At 34.7% G+C, this 18,460-nt stretch overlaps 2 protein-coding genes across 5 annotated transcripts in view; one reads left to right on the forward strand and one right to left on the reverse strand.

Annotated features, from left to right (window-relative positions):
• The window catches only part of LOC126968796 (general transcription and DNA repair factor IIH helicase subunit XPD), a 32,020-nt gene extending 21,966 nt beyond the window's left edge, over nucleotides 1-10,054 (reverse strand). The window contains exons 1-8 of one of the 4 annotated variants that reach the window (XM_050813903.1): nucleotides 9,946-10,054; nucleotides 9,641-9,785; nucleotides 9,370-9,469; nucleotides 8,260-8,357; nucleotides 6,392-6,548; nucleotides 5,114-5,216; nucleotides 3,852-3,982; nucleotides 2,503-2,723 (exon numbers count right to left, since the gene is read on the reverse strand). In XM_050813903.1, the coding sequence (XP_050669860.1) occupies nucleotides 2,503-2,723; nucleotides 3,852-3,982; nucleotides 5,114-5,216; nucleotides 6,392-6,548; nucleotides 8,260-8,357; nucleotides 9,370-9,469; nucleotides 9,641-9,717 (887 nt within the window). In that variant the 5' untranslated portion in view covers nucleotides 9,718-9,785; nucleotides 9,946-10,054. Of the gene's footprint in view, nucleotides 1-2,502; nucleotides 2,724-3,851; nucleotides 3,983-5,113; nucleotides 5,217-6,391; nucleotides 6,549-8,259; nucleotides 8,358-9,369; nucleotides 9,470-9,551; nucleotides 9,798-9,945 lie in introns of those variants that run through there. The other 3 variants (XM_050813902.1, XM_050813905.1, XM_050813904.1) reach the window with 3 other exon arrangements.
• A 3,591-nt stretch (nucleotides 10,055-13,645) lies between these two features.
• Nucleotides 13,646-18,460, forward strand: part of LOC126968825 (D-amino-acid oxidase) — a 34,642-nt gene continuing 29,827 nt past the window's right edge. The window contains exon 1 of the mRNA XM_050813974.1: nucleotides 13,646-13,915. The gene's annotated coding sequence lies outside the window, so the exon portion shown is untranslated. The remainder of the gene's footprint in view (nucleotides 13,916-18,460) is intronic.

The following is an 18,460-nucleotide window of genomic DNA, read 5'->3' on the forward strand; positions in this document are numbered from 1 at the left end:
AAAGTCAACGATAGTTACGATTTTTATCTCAAGTAGGCCACAACCGGAGATGAACTGAATATTGGGAACGGCCGTCAATAATTCCATATATTAGTATCCAATATATTTTTACCTATTTATATGGCTTTTAATAGAGCATACTGTACGGTAAAAATGATAATCGGACGATATTATTTATTACAACCCCTATAGCCCAGTGGTTATAGACCCTGCCAACTGAGCTAGAGGTCCCGGGTTCGAATCCCGGTAGGTGCAATCATTTATAAGATGAATATGAATGTTTGTTTCCGAGTCATGGATGTTTATATGTATGTATGTATGTTTAAGTAAGTATATTGTATTATCGTTGTCTTGTACCCATAGGACAGCCTATGCCTAGTTTTGGGCAAGTCCCAAAGGATGAAAAGAAGTGGACAAAAAAAGTATGAATGATGCTGGCAACTGTTGTAATTATAAATATCACCTCACTATGGTTGCATCCCAACTATATGGCCTAGTCTGCATTGTTTCTGTCTTACTATCGAGGTGTCTGAGAGCAGTTGATAATTAATTATTACTTAATTACTGAATATAGAATAGTCTGATTAATATTAACTAACAAGTCTTCCGTTTACTACTTACCTAAAATAGTTTTATGTTGTTATATAATAAAAATAGTTTAAAAAACTAAAAAACACGCTTTGGTTGAAAAGATAATGGTTGATATTTAAAATGAACATCAATTCATGCCTTATCGATGATAGAAGAAAAAAAAATACATAAATTATCAAAAATCTTATTTGGAAATTGAAAAATGGAATAATTTTAACAAGTATCGAGTATTGTCATCGCTCCTCGATAAATCTACGAAACTTGAACGAAATCCGGCCGTTTAAGGTGGGTCAAAATCGCGCCAAAATGAGTCGGTTACAAGCAAACATAGGTGAAACTAATAAAAGGCGTGTAGTTATGAAGTGATAGAATATGTTTACTTATAGCGTACAACTATACAGCGCTAAAAGTGTATTGGTATATTAAGCTAAGCAAAACCGGCGCAAATAACATAATAAGCTTAGAATAATAACGCTCATAACGTGAGTAGGCCCAAGCAAAATGAAGCAGTTTCAATGTGGTCGTTTATGACCACATACGTTTCCCGCCGCGTCAGTGTCATTCAGTCAACTTCCAAACAATCAGTGCGCGAAATTTAATTGAAAAATGATTTACTGTGCAGTGAAAGGGTGCCACAAAGCGTCTTATAATAAAAATTATGATAAGAAAATCACATTTCACACCTAAATACTGTTTCACAACTTTTAATTTAAACTGATACATTCTTCAAAACAGCAAAATATTTTGTAAACAAAACAGACGCCATTAAATAGTTATTTGTTCAACAAGTGAGCAAAGTTATTTTTTGCTGCGAGTGCTGAGTTTAAATCACGAATTGGCGAAGTAGCCTAGAATTGAATCAAGAGCGTAGCGAGTGATTCTAATATATACTACTGAGGTAGTGAGTGATTTAAAAGCACGAGACAAAAAAATTGCTCTCGTGTGAAACATTCAACTTTAAATAATTTTGCACGGTGGCTGATTTCAAAAATGATCCCAAATTCATTCTCTGCAGCCTCGATATCCATATTGTTGAAATCATAATTTTGCACGGCGGCCATTTTGGATTTCAAAAATTATCCCAAATTCGATCTCTGCACCCTCGAGAACCTCGGATACGATATCCATATTGTTGAAATCATAATTTTGCACGGCGGCCATCTTGGATTTCAAAAATTATACCAAATTCGATCTCTGCACCCTAGAAAACCTCGGATGTAGCTAGAAACGGCGCCTCTCGCTTTTTCGTTTCAACGAGTTTAAAAAAACAACGATCATAAAGAACTTCTTCACTTACACTTCAAAAATTGTTGCAACTATAATTAAATACGTGATGTTTTTATTAAATTCTTAATTTAACTTTTATTTCTTCTTTCTTATTAGATATAATCTAGTATTTCTTACAATTTACTGATTTAGGGAAATTTCTATTCACTTGCAACATTATTTGGCTGTCTGTGTGCGTGTTGGCGAATGTCAGTACGTGACGCTCACGCACACATTAATTATAATGTTACTTCTATATTGACAGGAACTATGAATGAAATTATCGTTCTGAGAGTTATTATTCTATGATAATAACAATAGTAAATTGTAATTTAAAAAAAACACTTCAAACATTACGTGAATATATGTTTATTGTATTTTTTATTTTATTTTTCTTGTTTATTAAGTAAGAACCTATTTTTTTTTAATCAGCCTATTGCTGAATTGTCTTTAGCTTTAAGTAACATAAAGTAAAATTTTAGTTAAACAAAGAATGTATTTAATACCTATTAAGCATGTCGAGTGAGCCTGTAGGTGGAGTGTAAAACTTTATAAAATAATTTTTAAATGTGTCCGTAGAATAAGATAGTTGTATGCACGTTGGCGTCCTAATAAATAAATAAATAAATTAATACATCAACTTACTGCGCGACGGTCTTCTCCAGTGACTGCAGCGCCTGCGTGCTCTTGTCTATGGTCCGGCGGGTAATCTTGACACTGAGCGAGTCTATGCAAACATTGTCTATGTTATGGGCCTCATCGAATACCACTACCGCCTCCTTGTTCAGCTCCTTCGACACCACCTCGGCGATCTTGGGGTCCAGTAGGTAATGGTAGGAATACACAACTATTTCCGCGTGAATAATCTGAAATAAACAAGTGGATTTATTCATTATTTTTTTCTCAGCCATCACTAGTGTTATATAGTCTATATATTTTGGCCAGTGGGAGGCTCCTTTGCACAGAATGCCGGCTAGATTATGGGTAGCACAACGGCTCCTAATTCTACCGTGAAGTAGTAATGTGTAAGCATTATTGTGTTTCGGTCAGAATTATTGTTTGGACTAAATAATTTATAGTGAAAAGAATATAATTTTACGAAAAGTAACAATGACACACACCACACACACGCACACATGCACACACACACACACACACAAACACACAGACACAGATATCCTGTTTGTATAATATTTTTCTTTTGTTACATTATATTTTTAGACTTAATTTGTGATCCCTAGTTTTTGGTACTGTTAATTTTAATTGACATTGAAGAGAGTAGCCTTCTGGCACAGGTGTTCCTCACTTAATAGAAGGTCACATCCACTATTACGTTTGCACCATTTTTGTTACTGAAATAAACATATTTCATTTTTTTTTTAATTCAGCGAATGCAGTTGGAATTTTGAGAACACTTACTTAATAAAAATTGACCCCAAAATTTACGTGTTATACATTTCTACCTTCCAAAGTTAAGTTAAAAGTTAAAGTTATTATATATTTTATTTTATGAAATGCTCACATAATGCCTCTATTTATTTACGGTATGTGTGGATTTGATGCATCTACAATACTCAATAACTCTTGTGTTTATAAGTATTAATTTACTTTTTTTTTCTTTTATGACTTACTCGTGTAATCCTTTAAGTTTTTGACATTTGAGTATTTTTGTTGCGTCACTTTGCATATATTGTAATTGAAATGATTTGTAAAACAATTAAAATGTAAATCTTGACTTAAAAGAGTGGCAATGAGTTTCTTGCTACTTCTTCTCATTAGCTCAACCCTTTACGAAGTAGCGGTAAATTCAATAAGAAACAATTTTTATTTTTTTTGACATTCATAAGTGTCATTTCCGTGACCTACATGAATAAAGTATTTTTGAATTTGAATTTGAAAGAATTAATTAGCTGCCTTACTAAAGGTATAGCAACAATATCACATGATTTACTACAAATGTCTGGGTTTCTGTAAGTAATAACTGTAGAGCTTACCGCAAAGCGCGACAGAAAGTACGGACACCAGTTTCTATCAGCTCCATACTGCTTGAGATCATCCATCGTGTACACCCCATATGGAAGCATGGACTCCTTGCCTTCTCGGTTGAACCCCTCGTAAAACTGACCTGAAAGTTATCTAACAGATATAAAACATTACTATAAACAATTAAAACGCGAAAAAAAAAATAAAGAAGTAGGCGTTACTTTACGGAAATCCTTAATTATACAAATGATTTGAGTTTTCTTTAGTGTTAATTCCGCCAATATTTGTCTTCAAACAATAAGACACGTGTTTCGCCTCTACACGAGGCATCTTCAGGACTTGTTGTCTCGCCAAAATCTGGCACGAGACTAACTACCACTATTTAAATGCTTATATTCTCATGCAAAAAGATCTTCAATCACACAGTTTTCACATACCTATGAATACATCTATATATATAATTTTATTTATAGTTATTTTTCTATCAATAAATATTTTTATTATGTACTAGCTGACCCGGCAAACGTTGTTTTGCAATATAAATTATTTTAAGAGTTAGACTGTTTCTTAGACATTGTAACATTACTTTATTTTTCTAAAATGGAAGAAGTTTTCTAAAATAAACGTTGCCTAAGTTATTCCTTATTACATCAGCTACCTGCCAATCAAAGTCCCGTCAAAATAGCTCCAGCTATTTCAGAGATTAGCCGGAACACAGACTGACAGACAGACAAAAATTTTAAAATGTGTTATTTTGGTGTATATATATTCATATACATGTAGTAAAAATTGTTATTTCAATATTACAAACAGACACTCCAATTTTATTTATATGTATAGATATATTTAATTGTTTAAAGTCACAACTGACAACCATGATGTCACAATATGGCGCGAAATCAATCCTTTTCTCATTTTGATTCGCATTGTAATTCATCTAATATATAAAATTCTCATGTCGCGGTGTTGGTAATTAAACTCCTTCGAAATGGGTTCACCGATTCTCATGAAATTTTGAGTACATATTGGGTAGGTCTGAGAATCGGACAACATCTATTTTTCATCCCCCTAAATGTTAAGGGTGGTCCACGCCAAATATTTTTTTTTAAATTTGTTTGATTATGAGTCAGCATTAAGAAATACATACAACTTCAAATTTTCACCCATCTACGATCAACAATTACTTTTGTATCGCGATTTTAATATCGCAATACAATGTTTGCTGGGTCAGCTAGTAATTGTAGGTATATGTGTCAGCTAGTAACTGGCTTACATGTCGGCACTGAAGGGTCCACTTCACTTTTTTCTCTTATGTAGCTCGCAGTAAGTGCGTGACATTTTCCATCTACGAGTTTTCCCTCTCGTTCCCTTGACACCTAAAATAAGAAAGGATTTGGTTTCTGTTCCACCAGATCATCGATGCGACTACGTAATATTTGATCTGACAGTGTAATTATAAACTTTTTTGGAAAATTACGAGTGGGAAGGCTACTTTGCACAGGATGCCGGCTAGATTATGGGTACCACAACGGCGCCTATTTCTGCCGTGAAGCAGTAAGGTGTAAGCATTACTGCGTTTCGGTCTGAAGGGCGCCGTAGCTGATGAAATTACTGGGCAAATGAGACTTAACATCTTATGTCTCAAGGTGACGAGCGCAGTTGTAGCGCCATTCAGAATTCTTTTTTTCAAGAACCCTGAGCGGCACTGCATTGTAATGGGCAGGGCGTAACAATTACCATCAACTGAACGTCCTGCTCGTTCTGCTTTTTTTTATTTTTTTTTATGGAATAGGAGGACAAACGAGCGTGCGGTTCACCTGGTGTTAAGTGATCACCGCCGCAACACCAAAGGAATCACAAGTGAAGCTCTTTTCACAGCTTTGTAGTACGAGGAAGAAAGCTCCTTGAAAACCGCACTGTGGAGGACCGACACACATCCAGATGGTGGGGATGATATCCTAACTTGTGGCGTGTCGTCCGAAGGTGGAATTCGGAGGAAGGAATCACGTTAAACAGCGTTAAAGAGTTACAGGCCTTTCATAAGGATTGGATTTAGGAATCGTAACTTGTTTTATGCTGGTTTCAGAATCATTCATTATCATCACCAGCCACAATTGATAGCATATGGCGAGCTCTGTATCTGTCATACGATCAGTGGTGGGTTTCTCTAATATTTTTTGTAATAGTTTGAAAAAACGCTATTCAGAAAAGATATACTGGTGAACTGCACATCCAGCTTGATAGGACTATTACGCTAGTCCATACACAACGATCCACCTCTCTCAATGGAGACATGTCTCACACGATTCCATGGACCGGACTTTTGAAGTTTTAAATTTGAAATGGTCCCATTTACAAAACTTCCAATACTTAGACAGCTGGTTTTAGTGATATGTAGTATATGTATTCAAAAGACATAGAATATTACTTCGTAATAAACATCCACTATAAAAGACCATAATAATTTTTGGTGATATTGAACAATTATTCCTAAAAGGTCTCTGAAACCATGGGAACAGATGTCTGTGTTTCACAATAATGTCTTATTTACCTCAGGATGGATACATAAGTTTTTCCTAGAACTCAAAACAACTCCAACAAGGTTTGGTTTCTCCCCTTGAGCACTCTCATAGTATTTAAATAGATTCTTCAGTTCTTCCAATACTTTTTCAATTTCAGGTACAGTTCGAGAGCAGTATATGAGTTTCCTTAAAAAAACATAACTTCAATAACAATATTGTCATAGAGTATAAATATCATAATAAGGACCATTATAGTACATTTTTAACTGACTTCAAAAAAGGAGGAAGTTCTCAATTTGTAACTAGAATTAGATTGTATAAAAATACATAATTATTTTTATACTTTTTACTGCACATTATTTTTACTGTTTTGGAATAGTGTTTTTGAAGTCGGTTGTTTTTTTATGGTATGTGGGTACTTAAGTCATATACCATAACATAGTTATGGCCAAGTAATTGTCGTGTCGAATATGATGATCGATGGGACTCCTCAACGACTTACAGTAAGGGTGCGAATGGTGCAGATGAAGTGGTGGCAGAATTTCTTACTGTCTGTAATAATATTGCGAAGCGCTTACGTTCATTGCTGCATTGAAAAATTTAGGATATCTACACATATTTAGCCAAATTGTTAGTTAGTGTACTTCAAATTCACTAAAAGACACACAATTTTTTACCAAAAAACGAACCAAATTCAAAAGCACTATTTCAAAACAATAGTAATTTATATTATTGTAATTTTTGGAGTCGGTGTCATCCAAGATAGGTTTGTAACTACATACATAGTTATAGGTGAGATGTGCTTGAGTTGTGAGGAGGCGAGAGTGAGTCGCGACGGAAGGACACAGATTTAAAAGATGACAATAATTGTAACTAGAATTAGATTAATTAATTAGATAGTATAAAAATACGCAATTATTTTCATACTTTTTAGTGCATATTATATCTATTGTTTTGAAATTGTGTTTTTGAAGTCGGTTGTTTTTTTGGTAAAAATTTTAGTTGATGAATTTGTTTCATGCAATTACTAATTATGACAGAAATCAGGGCCATTTGAATTGTCAATTCAAATGAGCTTAATTTAAACCTTATTGAATAAAGTTTATTTGACTATGTCTGAAAGGGATGAGTGCAATTGCGATGTCACTCGTAATTTGATTGTTGATTGAACTGTTGACATTGACTTATATAATAAAAATATTGCAGTGTCACCATATTTAGAATAACTACCATCAATATGTGCAAATATATGGCCATTAATATGGGTTAACTGGTTGTAGTTAGTGTGTAACAATAGTTTACTCAAAAGTTAAGTAGCTTGTTACGGCTTGGTATGAAAGAAGCACATTTTTTTCTTTTATTTCTTGGATATTTTCCTTGTGTGAGGCCTTAGTTTGGCGAATTATTATTGATTTAATGGGTGAGGGTAATTTTTGACTATTTACGGCCGTTCCCAATATACTATCTACAGATAGAGATAAATAAGTAGTAGAAGGTCTACTGCCAATAATCAGCTGTCAATAATCTAAAGCTGTCCCAATACAACCAATAAGTCATTCTTATCATCTTATATTGGGACACTTGAATTGCAATTTCAATACAAAATTCTATTGCTGGTATATGTCGTCCCATTGACAGGCAGTGCGCAGTGTGTACGGATAAGGTGAGTTACGGTCGATAAGTTTATTGGGACAGAAAAGTCAATGATAGATACGATTTTTATTTCAAGTAAGAGATAGACTGAATATTGGGAACGACCGTTAAACCTCATGCTTCACTTTTGACTGAATTATAAAAATAACTAAACACCCTTTCTGCTAAAATATGAAATGTTTCAAAGGGAATATTAAAACTTTATAAAATCTTGAAAAAACAATGTAAAAAAATATTCTCCCACCTCACATGATGTGGATTCTGTATCATGTATGCAACAATAAGTGATAGCAGCGATATTGTCTTGCCTGTGCCAGATGGCATTTCAAGGAGACCATGACCCTGTAATTAACAAAATAAATCTGTTGATAAAAATAATTAACAAAAACACTTTTCTTTAAAGTCTTTGAAGATCATTAATACCTCTCCAATAATAACCACAAAATTCCAAAAGAGCAAAAAATAATCATAAACAATTTTTTTTTATTACTTTCACAAAACTTATTGGTAGAAGTCCATTGGAGTAAACAAAGTATTAGTTTGTGTATTTCCTCCATAAACTCCAAATAAACTGTTAACCCACATAATCTTTACCAGTGGGTCTAGCTGGCTACCACAATGGCACCATTTTCTGCCTTCAAGCAGATTACTGTTGGTGCAAGGACTATTGTAACAGTTGACCCTTATTTTCATACAAACAAACAGTTTGAAAGGTGCCTAAGCGAGTGAAATTACTGGGCTAAAGAGACTTATCTTAAATGTCTAAAAGTGACATTGTGATGCAGCTCCAATTATTGGTTTTTCTATAATCCCGAGTGGTGCTGGATTGTAATGGGCAGGGTGTATCACTCACAATCATGTGAATGTCTTGCTCATCTCACCAATTTTTATCATTAAAAAAATTGCTGCAGACATCATTTAATGACCATAGCAAATGGTGATCTTAGTGCTAATCTTATATGACCATTTTCTGTCTTAGTCAGTTGGTTTATCAAATAGATTCATAGCTACAAACTGCAAACCAAAAGGCAAACCTCACAAACTGTAGACAATTGACAGAAATTTCTAACAGGACTACAATGCAGAGCCATAAATCTGTGAGTTTGATTGTTATTTTAAGATACTCTGGGAAATCAACTAGGGATAACATAATCATAACCTAATTGGTATATTTCCCTTCATTTTTGGCTTAACACAATTTTTTATTAACAAAAAACACATTTTTTAAAGCTCTACTGGAGGTATACATAAATTGACACAATATAGATTGAATATCACAAGTTAAAACAGAGTTAAGGGTTATGTTTACAAACAAAACAACACAACTTAGCTTGAATATTAAATTACGTCTAACCTTTGCATCCAATGCTCTTTTAAGTTCAAGCATGTAAGCATACTGTTCTGGATAAATATATTCGTATGGAAAATAAACAAGTAAGCCGTCCACTGATAACCTGAAAATAATATAAGAATTACAATAACAATTTACGATACTATTTTAACCGCAAACCACTGACATTATAAGTTAGTACATACTTCATCGTATAATATTAAATATTTATTATTGATACAATACATTTAATTTAACATTTACAAACATAAAAAGTAAACAATAATACTAGAACTTTTTTTTGGGTTTCTGCCTTTCTTCTTCCAATATAAGGACAGGCAAAGGGTTCAGGCCCATAGTCCATACATCCATGTTCTCGGCGTTTTTATTGCTTTTTTCTTCGCAGTATTAGGTCAAGTCCGATCATAGTTTTGAGTTTTCTTTAAATAAAAAGAATAAAGAACTGAATTCATAATTTTACAGCAAAGATTAATAGTATATTAACGATCAGGGGTTAAAGCATGAAATTGCCGATTTGTACAAAAAAAATTAAATTCATTTATTTTTAATTTAACATATTTATTTGATCAAAATAATTACCATTATAATTTATACATTGCTGTCGTCTAATAGGAAGGTCATTTATGCCTTTGCAATAGAACTGTGGTGATCAAGATTCGACAAACTACACTGGCCTGCAAAAGTAAGTATCACACTTTTCTAATTAATTTTTTTCTTAACTATAGAAGGTAGAGATTTAAGATTAAAAACGTTTTGTTGCAAATTTTATAGGCTTTAATTCTTAGAAACTAAAATTATACATTAGTAACATTTTTAACTTAAAAAAGATAAAACAATGAAAATAGAGATTTTTAGTTTAGTGTAAAAAAATTCAACTAAAATGTATTACATGTTATTTAATTTTTAATAACTGGTATTGCCTCCTCGAGCTCTGATTATAGCTTCGAGCCAGTTTGGCATACTGAACACTAGGTTTCGGAGCCGATGTTGGGGAATATTCTCCCATTCTTCTACCAGGGCCTGCTTTAGTGCCCTGAGGGTAGTAGGTGGTGGTCTGCGATTTCTGACTAGCCTCCCAAGCTCATCCCAGGCGTGTTCAATCGGGTTGAGATCAGGACTTCTTGATGGCCAAGCCATAACGCTGATACCGACCTCCTGAATATACTCTTGTACGATATGAGCCGTGTGTGGCCGGGCATTATCATGCATCAGCATCGATCCATCACCCATATTTGCTAAATATGGTCCTGCATACTCATTGAGAATCTCTTGAGCATATCTTTGCCCAGTGAGGGTGCCATTTTCTATGGCTACTAGCTCTGTGGACCTTCTGAAGATATGCCAGCCCATACATGTACACTGCCTCCACCGTATTGGACTCTTTCTGAGATGCAGGCTTGAAGGTATCGCTCACCAGGTCACCTGTAAACACTTCGCCTTCCATCAGAAGTGTAAAGGGAGCTCATCTGCAAACAAAATTCTTGACCATTCTTCTTCATCCCACTGCATGTGTTCACGGGCGTATCGCAGTCTCGCTACTCGATGCTGTCTCTCGAGTTTTGGGCCACTCGCTGGTCTTCAGGGTTTCAAATTTGCTTCAGCAAGTCTTCTTCTCACTGTACTGTCACTAGTGTAGTCCTTCCGGGTCTGAAGTAACTGTTGCTGGACTTCAACTGCATTTTGGTGGCGATTTCTTAACACAGTGGAAATAATATAACGATCTTCTCGGGCACTGGTACACCTAGGTCTGCCATTACAAGGTCTCCTCAGATGGTGTCCAGTCTCTTCGTACCTTCGCTTTACCTTCTGGACCGTTCGTACTGTCACACCCACCATTTTTGCAGTGCGACGCATACTGATGCCTAGTTCCAGAAAAGCCATGATCCTAGCACATTCTTCAACTGAAAGAGGCATGATAAATAAATGTTATGTGCTTTTTAGCATAAATTTTTAAAACAAGACCCATCGATCTTGAAAAAAATTTAAAACAGAAAGAAAAATGTGAATGGTAAAATTGTAATTCGGAAACGACCACTTTGTAAGGAATGGTTTTGTTTTTGAAGTTTTTTTTCAGCCAATTCTTAAAAGAAGGTTACCGACTATAAAGTTTTTATGTACAAAATTAAATTTTCTTTGGAGTCCTTTTTATTTCGAAAGTATATCTTGTGAACTTTAAACGTTATCCCAAATTTAAAAGTGTGATACTTACTTTTGAAGGCCAGTGTATTTGAAAGTATTTTGTACTGCCTCCTGAGAAGAAAACTTTTAATCACGTAGAAAATTGTCGCAATCACGAAAAAAAATGGTAGTCTGCTGGAAAAATATCTGGCTAATATGGAGGGTGATGATTGCTTCCTAATAACAGTTCTCGAAGAATTAAAACGGTTTCTCTAGCTGTATGAGACGTTATCATGAAACAATAATGGTGAAGATCGATTCATGACTCGGGGCTGGCTCACTGCTAGTTTTGTTATCATTGTTGGGAGTTTGATACAGTAGACATCTGCCGTTATTGTTTGACCAGATCGGAGAACGCTACAGTGAATAACACAATGCTGATGCCACCAAACAGTTACCATTACCTGTTTATTTGTAAGCTTAGCTTTAGGTTACTGTTGCGGCGTTTGACCTAGGGTCAGTCATTGAATTTTTCGCCTACGGTTATCGTAAGGAATCCACTTTTAATAGCATGTCAAAATTTGATGCAATATTCATTCATTTCTGTATCGATTCAACAAGGCAACACAAGTTTCAAGACGCGTTTGTTTCTCCAGATCAGTCAAATCATGAGGCATTCATTTTACACACCTATTTTTTTATTTTATTGATTTGACGCAAATGAGTCATAATTATTGGTAAGATAATGTTAAACCATGCCGCTAATTCTTGGGTAGCTTAGCTCGGATCGGTTTCCACCACCTCTTACAATTCATTGTTATACACCTGGGTGGTCTTCCACGTGGTTCGTTCTTCAAATCAAGGTTTCTATCACGAAATCGATTAGCAGTCCCCTCTCCAAAACGGAACTTTGATATTGCGAGCTGTTTCTGCCACGTTAGTTCCGCGCGTAATCTGTATTCAAAAATCACTCGAATTTTGTCTAAGCTGAATTTAAAAAAAAAAATTGAAAGTCGATAATTGAATGTTGCACATTTTTTAAAAGAAGAACTACATAGGTACTTACCATGTGAACAAAATATTTCACTCAAAAATCTCAAACCATGAAGGTTCTATGTCAATTCGAAGTACCTATTACAACAAAACAGCAACTTCATACTTTAACTCTTAGAGTAATAGTGTTCTGTGGGCATGGCCAATTGTGGTTTCTTGCAGCAAAGTAGTAAAATATGTTAAACTAATTATTTTACATGCCTACCTACACGATATATCATTTCTTTCTAAATGCATCCTAAATGAATAAATAAGTTTGATTTGTTATAAATTATTATTGTAGTGAAGCATGTTTACTCTTTTTATTTAGTTTACTTAAAAAGAGAACAGACGAGTGGTCTACTAATGGTGGTTACTAGTGGTTACCGACACCCTTACTCTCTTGCAATGCCAGGGCAGCTCGAGGTTTATTTGAAAGAACCCAAGTATCGTGTTTGAGCGTGGCAGAAGATTCTTTGTAAACCACACTGTAGTTATGATGAATAATGTGTGGTGATATAATGAAATTCACTCGTGGGTCGGATAATACGGCCGGTTTGTATTCTTGTGCAACAAAGCACTTGACATTTATCTATTACCTATAGGTACCTACGTTGACCCTTATTTTGTAGTCTGGAAAGAATCTTAACAGTTACATAATTTAAGTTAATTATTAATTATTTGCCTTTTCCGTCATGCCGCCTTTTTCGACGTTGGGTCTTTACAGTTAATGTGTCGGCTATACCGAACAATACCTATTTCACGTGAAGATGGCAAAAGGCCTGATGGTATGACATTGATTCCTGGGAGTCGATGAGGACCGCTGGTTTGGGTTGACATAGAAACGCCCTCTCGCCTTGCAAGCAACTTAAAGCCTGCAGAAATAGCAGCTGAAGCTACTAAGAACCCAAATATTTCTTCCGTTTGGGGTGTAGACTTTGAGTACAAGGGGTCCGTTAACACGATCTCTCATTAAAAGAGTTGTCCAGGTGGCATATATTTGACAGATAGCCGAGATTTGGCACGTAGGTACTTATGACAAACAATAAATTTGGCAATTCAAAGAGGTAACGTTGCCAGCTTCGTGGGCTAGAGAATATCTGTATTAGTTAAAATATAAATCGATCAACATCTATTGGTTGCGCCAATTAGCTTCATTGCGTAGAATGAAAGGGCTAACTTGGATCGCGGCATTATTCGCGAAGCGACCGTGAAGAGTATACGTCGACCCCCGCATCTCAAAACGTGCGTTCGATGCGCGCGCGCGCCGCTACCTCATATTATAAACTTTCATTCAATATTTTGAGCTATTCATAATTTACATTAATTTGAAAATAAGCTGTGTCTGTGGTGTAATAAAGTGAAGGACGTCGTGGCGAGGCCTGCAGAAGATATCAAGGTTAGTCCCTGGAATTTTACTGCATTGAGCTAATTGGTATTACTAGGAGACGAACCCCGCTACCTTTTTTTCCATACAGTCCACCCAAAATAATCTTTAGATTACCCGCGCGACCATTTTTGGCCCTTCAGACCCGTTTCCTAAATCCTTTAATATCCTTAACGCCACGTGCCATTCGCATAAAATATTGCATCACTAGATACCATTTTCATTTAATTTATGTTTTATATTGACCAAGCATTCCTAACTAACTAGTTAATATTAATATACGCATTTCTTAATTGTACATAGTACATACCGCATCGTATTTTACCTATTTATTTTAATAAATAGCATCATTTTATGTACGTTTACTCGTAACATTTATTGGTGGTATTGCATAAAACATAATCAAAGGTTTTGTTTTACCACGTCGCATTTATTTAAATTAACTAAATAACTTATGCTCTTTACTTGGTCACCGCATTTTTATTTAATATTCATTCCGCAACCGTTTTTATTTAGAATAGACCTACCTTTACTATTCCTCAGTCTTATTATCATACGAACCGCGCCCTATTACGATAATTTGAATCTACCTTCATAGTTTTATTAACCGAACGTTCATATTCGTTCCACAAATTTATAGTGGGTACTTGTAAATTTTGTTTGTTTACATTTATTTTAATACATTGTGTTTTTTTTGGCGGGAACGAGTGAACGAAGGAAGGCGCGCTTATACAAAAAAAAAATTGTTTAAATTATTGTTCATTGTGCATATATTTTTCATACTTGTAAATTGTTTATCCTGGTTTATAAATATTCGATTTTTGTATATATAAATTGTTAAGTGCGCTTCCCCATCGCCATGGGGAAGCGTACAGGTAAAAGGCCGAAGAACGGCCAGAGCGACGCAGAACCAGCAGACGAACTTCCCCTATCCGAATCCTCGGTATCTGACGCGGAGGTGACTGAACGTCTCATTGTAAGAAGAAAGGATAAAGAGAAGTATACCCCTTATAGAGCGACAAATTATTATAGGTTGTACGACGAAAATTCAAATAAGAAGGAATTTATTGTATTTCTCAATCGCAAGCAGGGTGAAGTCAAAATATCAGACAAGGACAGGTTGGGTCTGTCAAATGGAATCAGGAGGCATTGCGTATCGGGTGTGTTGCACCTGAGGTCCGTTAATGCTTTTAAAGTTGGTGTTACCTTTGACCTGCCTAACAATGCGAATGTATTTTTAAAAAATGAAAAGTTACTTAGCGAGTTGGAGATGGTTGCCTCAATTCCGGCTTCTGAAACGGAGGTCACTGGAGTTCTTACTTCTGTTCCCACTGATTACTCCAACAAAAAAATTCATCAATTAATTGCATCTAGTAAAAAAGTTATTGCTGTGAGAAGGTTCATGCGGCGAGTAAAGGACCCACAGGGTGTTGTCTCCTTTGTTCCAACGCAAACTGTTGCAGTCACATTTGCATCAACGTTGTTACCTGAGTATGTAACACTTGATCACTGGAGGCATGAGGATAATGTATATGTACCCCCTATTAAACAGTGTCTACGCTGTATGAAATTTGGCCATATTCCTAAATTTTGTAGAAACAATGAAGTTTGTTCCATATGTTCTGACAATCACAATTTTAAAATGTGTCCAAAAACTTTAACAAAATGTGCCAACTGTGGTGGAGATCACATAGCTATCTCATCTACCTGTCCTCTGAAAAAACAAAAAATTGAAGAAAACAAAGTGAAGTCCCGTAGTGTTAGATACTCAGATCTCTTCAATGAATCTGCTTTCCCTCAATTAAACTCAAAGTATATTGACACACACCTGAGCAATCTTATAAAATCTGACAAATTTATGAACCTCTTGGTTGAAGCAGTTTTACAAATTTTTACGAATAAAGATAAGTTAACTATAAATTCAAATAGTATTAAGGAAATTCTGAATAACACTTTTAGAAAAAAGACATCTAGTTAATTGTTATTATGGATACATTGAATATAGTGCAGTGGAACGCTCAAAGTATTATTAGTATTGGCTTATTTTTACAAGGTTTTTATATGAAAATCATATCCATATTGCTATAATTTCGGAAACTTGGTTAAAACCACATCAGTATTTTTCAATAAAAGGCTATAACACAATAAGGAATGATTGTGGTAATAAACACAATGGTGTAGCAATTTTTATTCATAATAATATCACATTTTCTAACATAAATACATATTTTGATAGTGCTCTACAAAATGTTTGCATTAAAATTAAAATTAATAACAAAGAACTGAGTATTGTGAGTTTTTACAGTCCTTCCAATTCAAATCCTCCATTTAATAAAAACAATTTAAACAGTTTAATTAAGTCCATTCCAGAGCCACTGATATTTGCAGGTGATTTCAATGCTCATCACATGTTGTGGGGATGTGTTGATACATTGCCTCGAGGTAAAGATGTTTTAGAGGTTATAGATGAGAATGGTCTTGTTATTCTGAATAATGGTCAAGCTACCACAATAGGATCTCCATCTTGGCGTCCTAATGCTCTTGACTTGACTTTGGTAACTCCATCATTGGCTCTTTTATGTGACTGGTCAGTTATTGACAGTCCTCTGGGCAGTAGTTATCATCTCCCTGTAATAATAAAAATGGCAGTAAGTAGTGATAGTAGTAGTTTGCAAAACACATTATGTAATAATCTACATTTGCCCACTCACCCTAATTATAAGCAGGTGAATTGGAATATGTATAGTAACTTAGTTGTTTCTTATTTGGATGATGTTAAATTTGACACTTTATCTTCAATAGATGCTTTTAATTCCTTTTGTAATATTTTACTTTCTGCTGCCAAGCAGTCAATCCCTAGCTGTCTGTTTTCCAAAAGTTCTAATAGTAATAATGTTACTAGTTCTTGTTCACAAAAATCTTTTAAATATCCTTGGTTGCCTTGGTGGAATCAGAGGTGTACAGAAGCAGTTTTAAATGCTAAAAATGGTTACATTAATTTTAAAAACAACTCCACTGATGAAAATTATGTGGAGTTTAAGAGATTGCGGGCTTTAAAAAAACTTATCTTAAAAAGTGAAAGAAGAAATAGCTGGATAGGCTTGTGCAATTCATTTAGTCGTTGTACTCCTTTGTCTTCAATTTGGAAATACATGCGCAAATTTAACAAAACTTACATTCCTGACAGTGTGTTGAATGATAGTTGGATTCCAGATTTTCTACAAAAGTATACTTCTGACTTTGTATCAAATGAGTTAACTAACTATGTAAATGTTGTTAATGATAGTAATAAATATTTGATAGAGCCTTTTTCTTTACAAGAACTAAAATCCGCTTTATTTACTAGAAGAGATACATCTTTCGGTCTTGATACCATTCCATATATTTTACTCAAAAAACTTAATTGCCACAGTCTCAACATCTTTTTAAATAATCTTAATCGCCTATGGAAGGAGAATACTATTCCTGCAGAATGGAAAACAGACTGTTTAATCCCAGTTTTAAAGCCAGACAAAAATAAAATGTTACCTGACTCTTATAGACCTATAGCTCTCACGTCTTGTGTTGGGAAGATATTTGAGCAGCTTCTAAAACAACGTCTCGAGTTCTTTATAGAACAAAATTGTCTTTTGCCTAATAATCAGTTTGGTTTTCGCAAAGGTCGGTCTTCTAGGGAGAGTATAGCGCAGTTACAGCTTGATGCGCATCAATGTTTAGCAAGTAATCAGTATCTTTTGTCTGTATTTTTTGACATCTCAGGTGCCTTCAATAGTGTAAATATTGCCGTGCTTTGTGACGAGTTATCAATGTTAGGGATACCAGGTAAAATAATAAATTGGATGCAATCCTTTTTGACTGACAGAAAAGTATATGTAAAATTTAATAAACATTTGTATGGACCACGACTTTCTTCTCTAGGTGTTTGTCAGGGGGGAATATTGTCTCCTTTAATTTTTATTATGTACATAAGACGATTGAACCTTATTTTGGGGCCAAATATAGTAAACCTGCAGTATGCAGATGACTTAGTCGTCTATGTATCGGGAGTTGATCTGATTAATTTAGCCGCTACTATTAATAAAGCACTTGTAAATTTATATCAATACTTTTCTTATCTTAATTTAAATGTAAATCCAACCAAATCAAAAGTCTTTGTGATTGGTCGTAAACGCATCATATTGCCTCCCATTTTATACAATGGCATTCCACTGCCTATTTCATGTGACATAAAATTTCTAGGTGTAACATTTACTCCAAAACTTTCTTGGAAAAAATATACAGATAGTGTTATAATTAAAGCGAATAAAGCTTATAATGTATTAAAATCTTTGTGTGCAACGTCGTGGGGAGCGGACCCTAAAATATTGTTAATTTTGTATAAATCGCTTATTCGTAGTCATTTTGAATATGGCTTTCATTGTTTCGCCGCAGACAGCAAAATTGTTCATAGTCTGGATAAAATACAAAATAAATGTATGCGTACAATATTGGGTGCACTTAAAACTAGCCCAATAGATGCTATGCAAATCGAGGCCAACCTTCCTCCTTTGTGTATTA

Source organism: Leptidea sinapis, chromosome 16 (genome assembly GCF_905404315.1).
Source record: "Leptidea sinapis chromosome 16, ilLepSina1.1, whole genome shotgun sequence".
Classification (NCBI taxonomy): Eukaryota; Metazoa; Arthropoda; class Insecta; order Lepidoptera; family Pieridae; genus Leptidea; species Leptidea sinapis.